We start from the raw sequence: 14,449 nt of genomic DNA on the forward strand, positions 1-14,449 counted from the left end.
AATAAATAAATAAATATTTGAAAAAAAAAAAACTACCTTAAAAAAAAAGGAAGACAAAATAAAAATGTTCTCAAATGAAGGAAAACCAAGAGAATTCATCACCAGCAGAACTGCTTTAAAAAAAAAAAAAAAAAAAAAAAATAAAAATGTTATCCTTCAAGTGTGAAGAAAGTGATACCAGAAGAAAATATGGAACTTAAGGAATAAATAAAGAACAATAGAAATACCTAATACCTATTACAGATAAATTTAACAGATTATTTTGGCAGTCAAAATAAAACCTTAAAACAGTATCTGGAAAAGTTTTCAAGTTATGTAGCTGTACTACATATGATGTGTGCTTGGTTGCTCAGTTGTGTCCAACTCCTGCATGGACTATAGCCTGCCAGGCTCCTCTGTCCGTGGGGATTCTCAAGGAAAGAATACTGGAGTGGGTTGCCATACCCCCCTCCAGGGGATCTTCCCAACCCAGGGATCAAAGCCAGATCTCCCACATTGTAGGTGGATTCTTTATTGTCTGAGCCAGCAGGGAAGCCCAAGAATATTGGTGTGGGTAGCCTATCCTTTCTCCAGGAAGAGAGTCCCAACCCAGGAATCAAACTGGGGTCTCCTGCATCGCAGGCGGATTCTTTTACCAGCTGAGCTACCAGGGAAGCCTAATACATATGGTACTATACCATAAACTGGGGAGAATACTCCACTTGAAGCAGTAAACTATAAATTCTTAGTAAACTGTGAAAAATTAACTATGTATTGATATATTATAATCCCAGTAGCAACCATTAAAGATACAGAACAAAATATACTTAAATTCCTCTGCCAAAATCAATACGAAATATGAAAAAACCTTCAGGGATTCCCTGGTGACTCAGTGATGAAGAATCTACCTAAATGCAGGAGACACAGGTTCGATCTGTGGTCCAGGAGGATCTCCCATATGCTGAGCAACTGAGTCCACATGCCACAACTACTGAGCCTGTGCTCTAGAGCCTGGGAACTGCAACTGTGGAGCCCACATGCCACAGTTACTGAAGCCTGTGCACCCTAGACCTGTGCTCCTCAATGGGGGAGGCCACTGCAATAAGGAGTCCATGCACCTCAACTAGAGAGCAGCCCCTGCTTACTGCAACTAGAGAAAGGCCTGTGCAGCAAGGACGACTCAGCACAGCCAAAAATAAATAAGTAAACTAAATTTTTTAAAAAATCTCTAAATAATCTGAAAAGAATGCAGGAAAGAGGTAAGAGTAACATAAAAGGGGAAAACAAACAATAAAATGGTAGACCTTAATCTAAACATATCAAAAATTACATTAAATATAAGTCATCTAAATACATTAAGAGGTAGAAACTGTCATATTGGATAAAAAACAAGATCCAATTACATGTGGTCCATAAAAAACCTATTTTAAATATAATCATATAGGTAGGTTAAAAGTAACATAATGGAAAAAGAGGTATCATGAAAAGTGAATTAAAATAAAGAGAGTAGCTACATAAATATCAGCCTATGTGGGCTTTAGAGCAAAAGAAATATTAGCAAGGATAAAGAGGGTCAATTATATAATGAAAGAGGGTCAACTCACCAGGAAGACAGAATAATCCTAAGCGTGCATGTACCTAGTAAGAGAGTTTCAAAACATCTAAAGCAAAAACTGATGGAACTGAAAAGATACAAACAGACAAATTCACAAATAAAGTGATCAACTCCCTTCTCTCAATAATTGACAGAGACAGGAATAGATAACCAGTAAGGATATGGAAGATGGTAAGATCAGTGGCTGCCTGGGACTTGCCAGGGAAAAAGTGGGAAGGCAGGATTACAAATGGGCACAAAGACATCCTAGGGGGTGATGAATATATTCATTATTTTGATTATGCTGATGGTTTCACCACTGTATACATCCAATTAGTATACCAAAACCTCATCAAACATTTAAATATGTGCTGCTTGTTTTGTTTTTGTTTGTTGTTCAGTCACTCAACTGGACACTAAGCCTAGACGTGATAGACAATTAAGAATTGCTACTTCGTTTGCTACCACAAGCCCCACTGGTCACCAGAGTCAAGCTATTAAGGATGTGTCCTCCCAGTGGCAGTCACAAAAGCTGCAAAGTCAGACATACACACTGTTCAGAGATACCAGCAATCTGGGACAGGGTACAGGGAGAGCACAAAAATGATGCCCACTGGCCTGCCCAGTCTCTGAAGAAGTTTATAGTCAGACCATAGATGTGTAAAGTTTAATTAGAAGCCTCCCCTCAGGCCACAGCCATGAAGATAAGTTAGTAAGCCTCTTTACACAAAGATTGGGGTGTATTTCATGCTGGTTATCTGTGCTATGGGACCGGCGCACTAAGTGCGGCCGAGAGGAGCTACCCCACGTCCGAAGTCAGGAGCAGAAGCCGGGAGAACCCTATGCCCGAATAGCGGCGGCCGAGAGGAGCTACCCCACGTCCGAGGTCAAGGGCGGCGAAGAGAGGAGTTATCCCACGCCCCCAAGCCCGAGGCCAGGGGCGACGGCCGGGAAGACCAACCCCACGTCCAAGGAGCCGTGGCTGCGCAGGCGCAGGAGGGCCTAGAGGAGCTATCCCACGTTGAAGATCAGGAAGGGCGGCGGTGAGGAGATACCCCTCGTCCAAGATAAGGAGCAGCGGCTGCGTTTTGCTGGAGCAGCCGTGAAGAGATACCCCACGCCCAAGGTAAGAGAAACCCAAGTAAGACGGATGGACAGGGAGGCCTGGCATGCTACAATTCATGAGGTTGCAAAGAGTCGGACCTGAACTGAACTGATCTGTGCTATGCTCTAGAATGGGCTAACCAGTTAACAACTGTTTCTCCATTTGTTACAGTCCTGTGGGACCTGAGAATGTAAGCCCCAGGGGCCACTAGAGGCAGGTGATCAAAGGATGTGTCCTGGGTGCCAGCTGCAAAACCAGGATGCTAGACATGCACACAAATCCCCCTCTGGGAGATACCAGTGACCTAGAGCAAGGCAAAAAGGTATGCAAAGATGGCTCCCACTGGCCTCTACAATCTTTAGAAAGTATTTCAGCATGTCTCTGGATGTGTATTAAACCAGAAGCCTTCTCCCCAAGCCAAAGTTCCAAGATAAGCAAAGGTACCTGTTTCACAGAAATACTGGCGGTGTTTCAGTCTGCTACATCCATGCTGTGCCCTGAGGGTGGTAGTCAGTTAAGAATGGTTTCTTTATTTGTTACAGTCCTATGGAACCTGTGAACATAAACCCTGCTGCCCACCAGAGGCAGGTGATCAAGGGGTGTCTCTTGGGCAGCTGCTGCAAAGAACAGGGCACTAGATGTGCACAAGCTCTTCTCAAGGAGATACTGGAGACCTGGAACAAGGCAGAGGGAGAGTGCAAGCCTCTGTCTTTGGAGAATATTTCAGTAGGCTCCTAGATATGTGTTAAATTAGATGTCTAACTCTCAGGCCAGTGCTGTAAGATAAGCAAATAGGCCTCTTTCACAGAAAGACTGGACACTTTTCACTCAACTACCTTTGCACTGGACCCTGCAGGGTAGCCAGGCATGAGAACTTAAAGAACTGCTCTTTAGTTCACTATAGCCTTGTGGGTCTTTCAGATGCAAGTCCCATTGGCTTTCAAATCTGGATATTCTGGGGCTTACCTCGCAGGTGTAGGTCTCAAAAGCTGGGGTGCCAGATGTGAGATTTAAACCTCCCACTCCTCAGTTAGAAGCTCAGCTCTGCGAGTTCCCTCCCAACCACTGGTTACTGTGCCAGGAGTGGAGTTTAGGGTGAGACCGTGTCTCAGCCTTTTCTACCCATTTCGGTGTGGGTTTTTTCTCATTTGTCTGATGTGTAGGAGTATAGGAGTGGCTCATCTAGTTTTGGAGTTTCTTATTCTTCCTTATACAGTTGTAGATTTGGAGTGTCCATAGGAGGTGGTGAGGTCAGGATCCTCCTACATAACCAACTTGACCCAGAATCACTGAATATAATCGAGGGTAAATTATACACACATATATATATGACACATATATATATGTGTCTCAGACTAAAAGTGCCCCAGGTAAGATCAAAAAGGGCTCTCTAGTAAGATTATCACTAAGGGCATGACTCTTATTCTAAGGAGAATATGGAGTCCTGAACAAGTAATTCATAGCATGATCTCTCTTTTCACATCCCTTTTGTCTTCCATGTAGATAAAATCAGATCAAGATGAATAGATCAGCCAGTGGGACACAGTGGAAAGGAAACAGAGATCCTCTTTGCTCTGATCAAAGCTCAAGTTTTTCTATAAAGTACTTTAAAAACTCTATCCATGCTGCTGCTTCTCCAAGTCATTGGCTAGCTATGCAAAATTGGTTACTACAAGCAGCAAGCAACTGTCTTATCCATTGTATACAGAGATGCTGATGATATTAAGGCTGCACAGAAAGGAGATGAGACATATTCAAGTCAAACACTACGTATTTAAAAAAAAAAACAAAACAAAAAAACAAACACTACATATTTTTAGTCTTTAACATCCTTCCTGCTTACCTATGGCTACTCTAAACTTTCTTGGTATTCAGTACAAAAATATTCTTAATCAGCTTGCTACTGAAATTCATTAGCACTCTACTCACTTAGAATCTGTTTAATTTTAGGGCTGTGTATGCTTTGTGATTATTTTTGAACTATTCTAAAACTAAAACTTACAAGTTTAAATCTGTTAGGTATCCTGGGATACAGTATGTGTGAAAGCCATGACAAAACAAAGTTGAAATATGAGCTACTGGCTACAGTCCAACCATCTAATGACAGAAATTCAAACTACAAAAAAACAGCCTCATTCTTTTCTTTGTTTCAACCCACACTGGAATAATATATATTTTATTTCTGCTACATCAACATTTGTGGAAATTTGTGTTCATGAGCAAACAAAAATGAAGCCAAATTTTCTCCTGAATCTCATTTTAATATATTACAATTTTCCCTCATGATTATTGTTTTAAAAGAAAAGCAATTATTCACTATTTTGACTTTTTATCAAAGTCAGAAATATGCTTGGCATACGAGACATTTAGTAACCATTCTTTCCATATAACAGGTCTTTCAATAATTAAAAAACAAAATTACAAAGTTAAATGCCAAAATGTAGGTAAGCAATTAGAATATATAATGATTTCCAAAGGGGGAAAAATTCCTTAAATGACCAGATAATTTTTACTAACTTACCTAAAGTGTTGCTTCATTTTCCCTGTCACACTGGAAGCAAAGTACAGTTTTATTTAAAGTTACTGCTACATATTAGGTTTCATCTGGGTATTAGAAGTAATTTGACAGTACAAAATATTTTGCCATCATAAAACCCAGGAATATATCTCGCAATCCTTTTTCTCTGTCTTATACACATCATCTTTAATCTCTCCTTCCACATGTCACAAAATAAGGTGTAAAACTAATTCAAAAACAAAAACAAAAAAAAAATAAAACTAATTCAAAAGATTCAAAATCTAAAAGTCAGTGCAATCAATGGAAACTGTCTGGTTTAGTGGCATTTAGTACATCTATCTAATTGCAAATACTTTCATTACTCCAAAACAAAAATAAACAAAAAACACCTTGTGCCCACTAAGCAGTCAGCGCTCATTCCCCCAACCCAGCTGCTGGCAATTGACAACCTGCTTTCTATCTCTAGATTTACCTAGACATTTTATACAAATGAAATACTATGCCAATATAAAATAAAAATTTAAAAAAGCAATCATATGGTATGTGGCCTTTTGTGTCTGGTTTGTTGATGACTTTTTTTTTTAATTTATTAAGATTTGTTTTGTATCCTAACATATGGTCTACCTGGTCTATTCTGGAGAATGTTTGATGTATGCTTGAGAAGAAATGTATCCTGATACTCTTGAGTGAAGTGTTCTATATATGTCTATTAGGTTTGGTTGGTTCATAGAGTTAAGTCCTCTGTTTCTTTAATGACCTTCTGTCTAGATGTTCTTTTCACCACTGAAACAGGGTTATGAAGTCTCTAACCATTACTGTACAACGATTTCTCCCTTCAGTTCTGTCAATCTTTCTCTCACATATTTTGGAGTCTGTTATTTGGCGGGTGTATACACATATATTTATCACTGTTATACCTGCTTGATGAACTAACCCTTTTATATATAAAAATGCTTTTTTATATGATGCCCTTTGGTAAAGAATCTGCCTGCCAATGCAGGAGATGCAAGACACACATGTTCGAGACCTGGGTTGGGAAGCTGCCCTGGAGTATGAAATGGCAACCCACTCCAGGATTCTTGCCTGGAAAATTCCAAGGACAGAGGAGCCTGGTGGGCTACAGTCGATGGGTTGCAAAGAGTCAGACACAACTGAGGGACTGAGCAGGCATGCAACATTTTTCTAAAGTGAGTTTCCTGTGGACATTATATAGGTAGATCATATTTTTTTATCTCCTGTCAATCTCTGTCTTTTAACTGGTGAGTTTGTTTTAGATTTAAACTGATTATTAATATGGAAGGACTTGCTTCTTCCATCTTGTTATTTGTATGCTATATGTCATGTAAAACTTTTTTATCCCTTCATTTCTCTGATCTTTCCTTCTTTTGTGTTTGATTTTTTTTTCTAGTGTACTATTTCAATTCACTCCTCATTGCCTTTTCTGTATATTTTTTAGTGATTTTCTTAGTGGTTAACCTGAGGATTACAATTAACATCTTAAATTAATAATCTACGTTGAATCAACATTAACATATCTATAATTGTTATTTTACAAATTTCCTTTAAATCATATAGAAAACAAAATAGGAGTTAAAACCCCAAAAACTATACTACTGACTTTTCTATTTTCCTATATACCTTTACAGGTCTTTATCATTAAAAATTTTTCTTTGTATGATTTTGGTTACTATTCAATATACTTTGATTTCAGCCTAAAGGATTCCAGTTAGCGTTTCTCATAGGGAATGTCTACTAGCAACAAACTTCCTCTGCTTTTACTATCTAGAAATTGTCTTAATTTCTCCTTCTGGGACTCCTATTATGCATATGTTGGTATACTTGCTATTGTCCCACAAGTACCTTAGGCTCTATTCATTTGTATTCATTCTTCTTGCTCTGCTCCTCAGACTGGACATCAACTGACCTATCGCCAAGATTCTGATTATTTAATCTAGCTGCTCAAATCTATATTGAACTCTTTCAGTAAGTTTTTTATTTTATCTACTTTTAAAAAGTGCAATACTTTTTAAAATTTTGTGATTTATTTGGCTGCACTGGGTCTTTGCTGCTGAGCACAGGCTTTCTCTAGCTGCAGCAAGCAGGGCTACTCTTAGTTACAGTGCACAGGCCTCTCCACTGCTGTGGCTTCTCCTGTTGTGGAGCACAGGCTCTAGGTGTGCAGGCTCAGTAGCTGTGACGCATGGGCTCAGCTGCCCCATGGTATGTGGGGTCTTCCCAGATCAGGGACTGAACTTGTGGCCCCTGACCTGGCAGGTGGGTTCTTAACCACTTCACCATCAGAGAAGCCCTCAGCTCAATAATTCCTACTCAATTCCTTTTTATAATTTTAATTCTTTATGAATATTCTCTATTTATTAATACATAATACTTCCTATTCCCTACAGCCCCTTGCCTATGGTTTCCTTTAGCTCTTTGAGCATATTTAGGATAGCTTATTTAAAGTCTTTGTCTAGTAAGCGCAATGCCTGGATTTCCTTGGGGATGGCTTCTATTTCTTTTTTTCCCCCCTCCTATTCTGATAATTGTTGATAAGCCATGCAATTCTTCAAACTGAAAATTAGACATTTTTAATATTGCAATGTGGTAATTCTGAAAATCAGATTCTCTCTTTTTCCCAGAGTTTGACATTGTAACTTGCTGAGGACTATAGTCATCACTTTATTTAGTGATTTTTCTAAACTATTCTTGCAAAGACTGTATGTATTCTTCCTCATGTGTCATCAGTGAAGTTTCTGCTCTATTATTTAAGCAGTCATCAAGTGCTCTCACAGAAATTTCCTTAAATGTTAGATGCAAAAAACAACAAACCAACAAACAAAACACATCCCAGCTATTTTAGTGTTTGTAGACTGGCTCTGAGCTAGGGTGCTCTTTTGATGTTTAGCTAGACTCTCCTCTAACCCCGTCTTAACTTACCTCCACTTCCACGGAGTACAACTATCAACAAGAAATACAAGGCCACTCAAGTCTTTTCCAAGTATGCATCAGGCCCTGAACATCACTTTGGATTCATTAGGCAGTAGCCTTTCAAAGCTCTTATTCCCTGAAATGTCTTTATTTTCATCCTCCTCCTTCCTAAGCTTTTTAGTCTGTCTACAACTGGTCCTATCTGCCATCTCTTGGCCTGATGGGTTATAGGTGGTATACATGTCTTTAAATTTTTAAAATAGATTTAAAAAAGATTTAAAATAGACATCTTGAGGTGGGTGAAACAAAAGGCAAATCTTTGTGCTGGCAGCTCAGTAAACTATCAGATGAATTAAAAGGCACACCTACTTTTTAAAAAACAAAACTCTGTATGTTGCCCCTCACTGAATTCCCCATCACTAGGTAAGCCACAATAGGAATGTAGGTTGCCATCCCCATGACTGCTGCTAAGCTGGGAAATAGGGCATGGTAGGCAGGTAAGCAGAAGGTCACAACACTTTCTTTCCAAAATTTATTGGCTTCTTTCTTCATTAAATATTACCCTGACTGCTCTGTTTTTTATTAGATTTCAGTGATCCAAAAAGTTGATTCTGTCCATTTTGGGCAGCCTAATGATTTGCTTCAGTGAAAGAACTGATTTTTTTACTGAAGAAAATGACAAGAGTCATTTTTCCCACCATGTCTCCCAAAAGCATTTGCAAATTATTACCTTTAACTTATAATATTAAGCCCTTTATTTTCTTTCCTCACATCTCATTTCTTCAGGCTGGTTCATCTAGATGAGACATCCTTTCCTCTGTTCTTTAAAACTTTTATTCAAACTTAAGCATATTCTCTAGAAACCATTCTCTAAACCTTCAGGCTAAGTGCCCCTTACTTACACTGCTATAGCACCTGCTCTTTAACAAATCATCACATTCCTTAAATTACCTGTTACTATCTGTGTCTATCCCACCAAAGAGCAACTTGACAGCAGTCACATCTGTAATGCATTGCCTTCAGGAATAGTTTTATAACAAGCAATGAATCTCAACCAGAGAGGTACAATCGCCTCAACATTTTAGATTACAGGCTCCTCTTTTCTACTCCTAAAGCCTAGCATAATGCCTAACATCCAGCAGCTACACAGTGAATATAATTGTTGCATGGACTTACATAGTTTAGGTGATACAGAGAAACAAAGTAGCATATAATGAAATAAATACCACACTCTTATTTTTCACTGTAGCAACTTACGTTCTGGTTGTTTTTCATTGGGTGTTATGGATCGCACAAAATCTTGTGGTGTCATAAACACTTCAGATTCACCATGCTCACTGATTACTTTCAAGGTGGCAAAATAGCGGAAGATTTTATCTGGTGTGGAATATGCACGAATCCTATTCTCATATTCCATCACCTAAAATTAGAAAATCAGAAAGTGTTACTGTATTAAGCAATTCTCATTTTCATGTATTTTCTCTTACTTGGGAGAAATTTTATACCATTTTTCCTATAACTTTTTTTTTTTAATATTAGAAATTACTTGTGTCTCAAAAACCTATGACATACTACTCATACTTCAGTTGAAGCAATGATCGTATGTTTTGTTTAGAATGTTTTTTAAGGTGTTTTTTTTAGTTGGAAGATGATTGCTTTACATTGTTGGTTGGTTTCTGCTGTACAGCATCACAAATCAGTCATAACTCTCTCCATATATACAGTAAGTCCCCTCCCTTTTTAAACAATTTTATTTTATTTAAATTTTGGCTGTACTGGGTCTTCACTACTGCATGAGAGCTTTCTCTAGTTGCTGCCAGTGAAGGTAATCTCAGCTCTAGGGTGTGCAGGCTCAGTAGCTGTAAGCCCACAGGCTTAGTTGCCCTAAGGCATGTGGAATATTCCTGGACCAGGGATTGACCGGCATCCCCTGCAATCCAAGGTGGATTCTTAACCGATGGGCCACCAGGGAAGCCTTAGAAGTTTTTGAATAGTTTCCTAATTTCCTAAATCACTGCAAGCAAGCACAAGAAAAATGTCGTACAAGAAGTCAAAAAGTCTCAGTCAAAAGCTCCATACACATGAGAGCCTATCATTTTTCAAATACCAAGTTTTCTGGAAGGGATTGGTTTCACAGTTTTACTTTCATGCAATTTCATGAATTCTAAAACAAAACAGACATGGGACTTTCACAGATCTGAACAACTTTCTCAAATACAAAGTACTTTAAACAACAGCATACAAAATAAAATTACATATCACGGAAACTCAATTATTAACACGTCTGAAGCAAAGACTTTTACTTTGGACTGAAACATTAGACTTCCAGAGAACATTTAAATATAGCATATTTAGAAAAGAGTAGACGTGGGAAGAACACAAGAAAATATTTGAATAGGAACAAAGTTATATCTGGCATACATTTAACTAAAGAGTATAACATTAACATAAAAGCTAATATAAAAGTTAATATAATGTTAATATTAAATTCCATTTCCTTACCTAGCACCCAAGACCCTATCTGTACATGAAACATACAAAAATACTGTTATATTTTGCATAATATTCTTGTACAACCTATATCGTACTTTGGTGAAAAGATTTCTCTCATACCTGAATTTTATATGTTGAGATAACCAATGCTAAATAGTATCTCATAAATAACTGGCTAGAAAATATGTCAAGGCAATATGATCTAAAAATCCATATTGTAAGGCAATTATCCTTCAAATAAAAATTTAAAAATCTATCAGTGAATTCAATGTCTATAAAAAACATTATTCAATGTCTCTATTTTTAAAAAAAGTTATTAATGTTTTAATTTGCTTTATTAACCCAGCTATTACTGTAACTGTCATTTCTGGCTAGATGGTCGCTTTGAGGTCACCGAGAGCAGCTGGTTAACAATGGGCTCAATTCCATTACCAGATGTGCTTTCAGTCACCAAGAAAGGAATGCTAATTTGTAACTATACGTGACAGGGATCTTTCTAAAGCTAATTTGCATTAAAGTCTGAATACTGATTTCAGAAAATTTTTCAATAGATTTGGCACATGGCAGACACACTAAGCATTCCCTTAGCAGCCTTTCAACCCCTTAGCAGCCTTGAAACTTAGCTAGAAGTCTTAAACCAAAGGCATTTTATATTTTACTACATCTGCTGCGTCATACCAGCTACAAAACAAAAATAATCAGTTGCAATATTTAGGGTATAAGCTACAGCTACTTCCAAAGATGGCTTTGTCAACTAAAATGTTAAGTCAATCATATGTAAGATAAAGGTAGAAAAAGAACAACTTAAAAGTCAATGATTTACAGACTGAAAATCAGATCCTTCATTGTTACCCAAAAAATACACTGCTGAATATTATTAATTAGTTTTAGTTTGAAATAATAGGTAAAGTAACAGACTTCCTGCATTTCCACATTTTTAGAGTTTAATATAGATCTACTTTATATTTTTGTTTTTTTTTCACTTAGCAATCTAGCTTTTTTTTAAGTCTTTATTGAATTTGTTACAATATTGTTTCTTCTCCAAAAGGCATGTGAAAAGATGCTCAACACTGCAAGTATCAGAGAAATACAAACTAAAACTATAATGAGGGCCTGACACCGGTCAGAATGGTCATCATCAAAAAGTCCACAAACAATAAATGCTGGAAAGGGTGTGGTAAAAAGGGAATCCTCTCACACTGTTGATGGGAATGTAAATTGGTACAGCTACTATGGAGAACACTATGAAGGTCCCTTAAAAAACTAAAAATAGAGCTGCCACATGATCCAGCAATCCCAGTCCTGAGCATATATCTGGAGAAAAACATTGTTTGAAAAAAAAAACCCATGTATCCCAGTGTTCAATGCAGTACTGTTTACAACAGCCAAGAGATGGAAGCAAACTAAACATCTATTGACAAATGAATGGATAAAGAAGATGAGGTACCTATACTCAAGGGAATATTACTCAGCCATTAAAAAGAATAAAATAATGCCATTTATAGCAACACAGATGGACCTGGAGTTTATCATATGAAGTAAAGTAAGTCAGAAGAACAAATATCATATGATATTGGCTTATGTATGAATCTATGTAAATGATACAAATGAATTTATTTGCAAAATAGAAATAGACTCATAGACTTAAGAGAACAAACTCATGGTGAGGGGAGGGACAGACTCGGAGTTTGGGACTGACATGGATACACTGCTATATTTAAAACAGATAATGAACAAGGAATACTGTATAGCACAGGGAATTCTGCTCAATATTCTATAATAACCTAAATGAAAAAAGAATTTGAAATAGATACTTGGCATGTGTAAACTGAATCACAGTGCTGTACACCTGAAATTAACATAATATTGCTAATCAACTATACTCCAATGTAAAATAAAAAGTTTGTTTTTTTAAAGAAGATAGATAACAAGTATTGGTGAGGGTATCGAGAAAAGCGGACACTTCTGCACTGCTTGTGTAAATGTTAAATTGATTCAGTCATTATGGAAAACAGTATGGAGGTTCCTCAAGAAATTAAAAATAGAACTACCATATGACCCAATAATCCAGCTTTTGGGTATACAGCCAAAGGAAATGAAATCAGCATCTCAAAGCGGTATCTGTATTCCATGTTCATTGCAGCTTTGTTCACAATAGCCAAGGTATAGAAAAAATCTGTGTTCATCATGGAATCTCAAGGGACTTCAAAGAACCAACATAATTTTGAAAGAAGAACAAAGTTGGAGGACTCTTAACTTTCTGATTTCAAAACTTATTACATTCATAAGAAGAATGTGGTATTGGCATAAAGATAGGCATATACACCAAACAAACAGAAAAGAAAGCCCAAAAATAAACCCTCATGTACATAATCAAATGATTTTTGACAAGGGTGCCAAAATCATTCAGTGGAGAAAGGACAGTCTTTTTGACAAATAGTATTGGGAAAACAAGATATCCACATACAAAACAAAAAACATACAAAAAAATGAAGTTGGGGGCGTCCCTGGTGGTCCAACGGTTAAGACTTCCAATTCCACTGCAGTGGGCACAGGTTTGATCCCTAGTCAGGGAAGTACTGTATGCTTGAGATGTAGCCAAAAAAGAAAAAAACAAGAAAACTTTTTAAAAAGATGAAGTTGCACCCTTATCTAACTCCATAATCAAAAATTAACACACAGTGAATCAAAGACCAAAATGAAAGATCTAAAACTACAAAACCCTTAGAAGAAAACGCAGAACAAAGCTTCAAGACACTAGATTTAGCAGTGCTTTCCTGGATGTGATGCCAAAAGCATATGCAACAATAGAAAAAAAAGAAAGACTTCATGGGTGTACCTATGGCTGATTATTGTTGATGTTTGGCAGAAAACCACAAAATTCTGTAAAGCAATTATCCTTCAATTAAAAAAATAAAGTGGCCAAAAAAAAGGTACCATATGTAAGTTAAAAAAAAACCTGCTGTACATCAAACAATAATATCAATAGAGTAAAAAGGTAATCTGCAGGAATTAGCAATTAGATCATATAGAAAACTACTAAAATTCCATTAAAGAAAATTTTAAAATGGGCAAAGGATGTGAACAGACATTTCTCCAAAGAAGATATACAAATGGCCAAAAAGCACTTGAAAAAATGCTCAACATCATTGATCATCAGGGAAATGCAAATGAAAACTACACCAAGATACTATCTCAGATCCATTAGGATGGCTAATATCAAAAAAACAAAAAAATAACACGTGTTAGCAAAGATGTGGTAAAAGAGGAACCCTTGCTGGTGGGAACATCAAATGGTGCAGCACTGCCAAAAACAGTGCTTCCATAAAAACAAGCACTTCCATTAAAAAAAAACACACACAACTGAAAATAGAATTACCATATGATAGTACTTTGGCCACCTCATGCGAAGAGTTGACTCACTGGAAAAGACTCTGATGCTGGGAGGGATTGGGGGCAGGAGGAGAAGGGGACGACAGAGGATGAGATGGCTGGATGGCATCACTGACTCGATGGACATGAGTCTGAGTGAACTCCGGGAGATGGTGATGGACAGGGTGGCCTGGCGTGCTGTGATTCATGGGGTCGCAAAGAGTCGGACACGACTGAGCGACTGAACTGAACTGAAAGCAATTTCACTTCTGGGTATATACCCCAAAGAATGAAAAGCAAGGTCTCAAAGAGATATGTATATACCCATGTTCAGAGCATCATTATTTATGATAGCTAAAATGTGGAAGCAACTTAAATATCCATAAGCAGGTGAATGGATAAGCAAAACATGGTATATACATACAGTGGAATACTACTCAGCCCTAAGAAATTCTGACAC

The 14,449-nt window shown here is 37.4% G+C and overlaps 1 protein-coding gene across 4 annotated transcripts in view; it reads right to left on the reverse strand.

Annotated features, from left to right (window-relative positions):
* The window catches only part of MICU1 (mitochondrial calcium uptake 1), a 216,188-nt gene that overhangs the window by 161,073 nt on the left and 40,666 nt on the right, over window positions 1-14,449 (reverse strand). For all 4 annotated transcript variants that reach the window (XM_027531092.1, XM_027531090.1, XM_027531093.1 and 1 more), the window contains exon 4: window positions 9,382-9,544. In XM_027531092.1, coding sequence (XP_027386893.1) covers window positions 9,382-9,544 — 163 coding nt within the window. The remainder of the gene's footprint in view (window positions 1-9,381; window positions 9,545-14,449) is intronic.

The sequence above is a fragment of the Bos indicus x Bos taurus genome, chromosome 28, assembly GCF_003369695.1.
Source record: "Bos indicus x Bos taurus breed Angus x Brahman F1 hybrid chromosome 28, Bos_hybrid_MaternalHap_v2.0, whole genome shotgun sequence".
In the NCBI taxonomy this organism is placed as follows: Eukaryota; Metazoa; Chordata; class Mammalia; order Artiodactyla; family Bovidae; genus Bos; species Bos indicus x Bos taurus.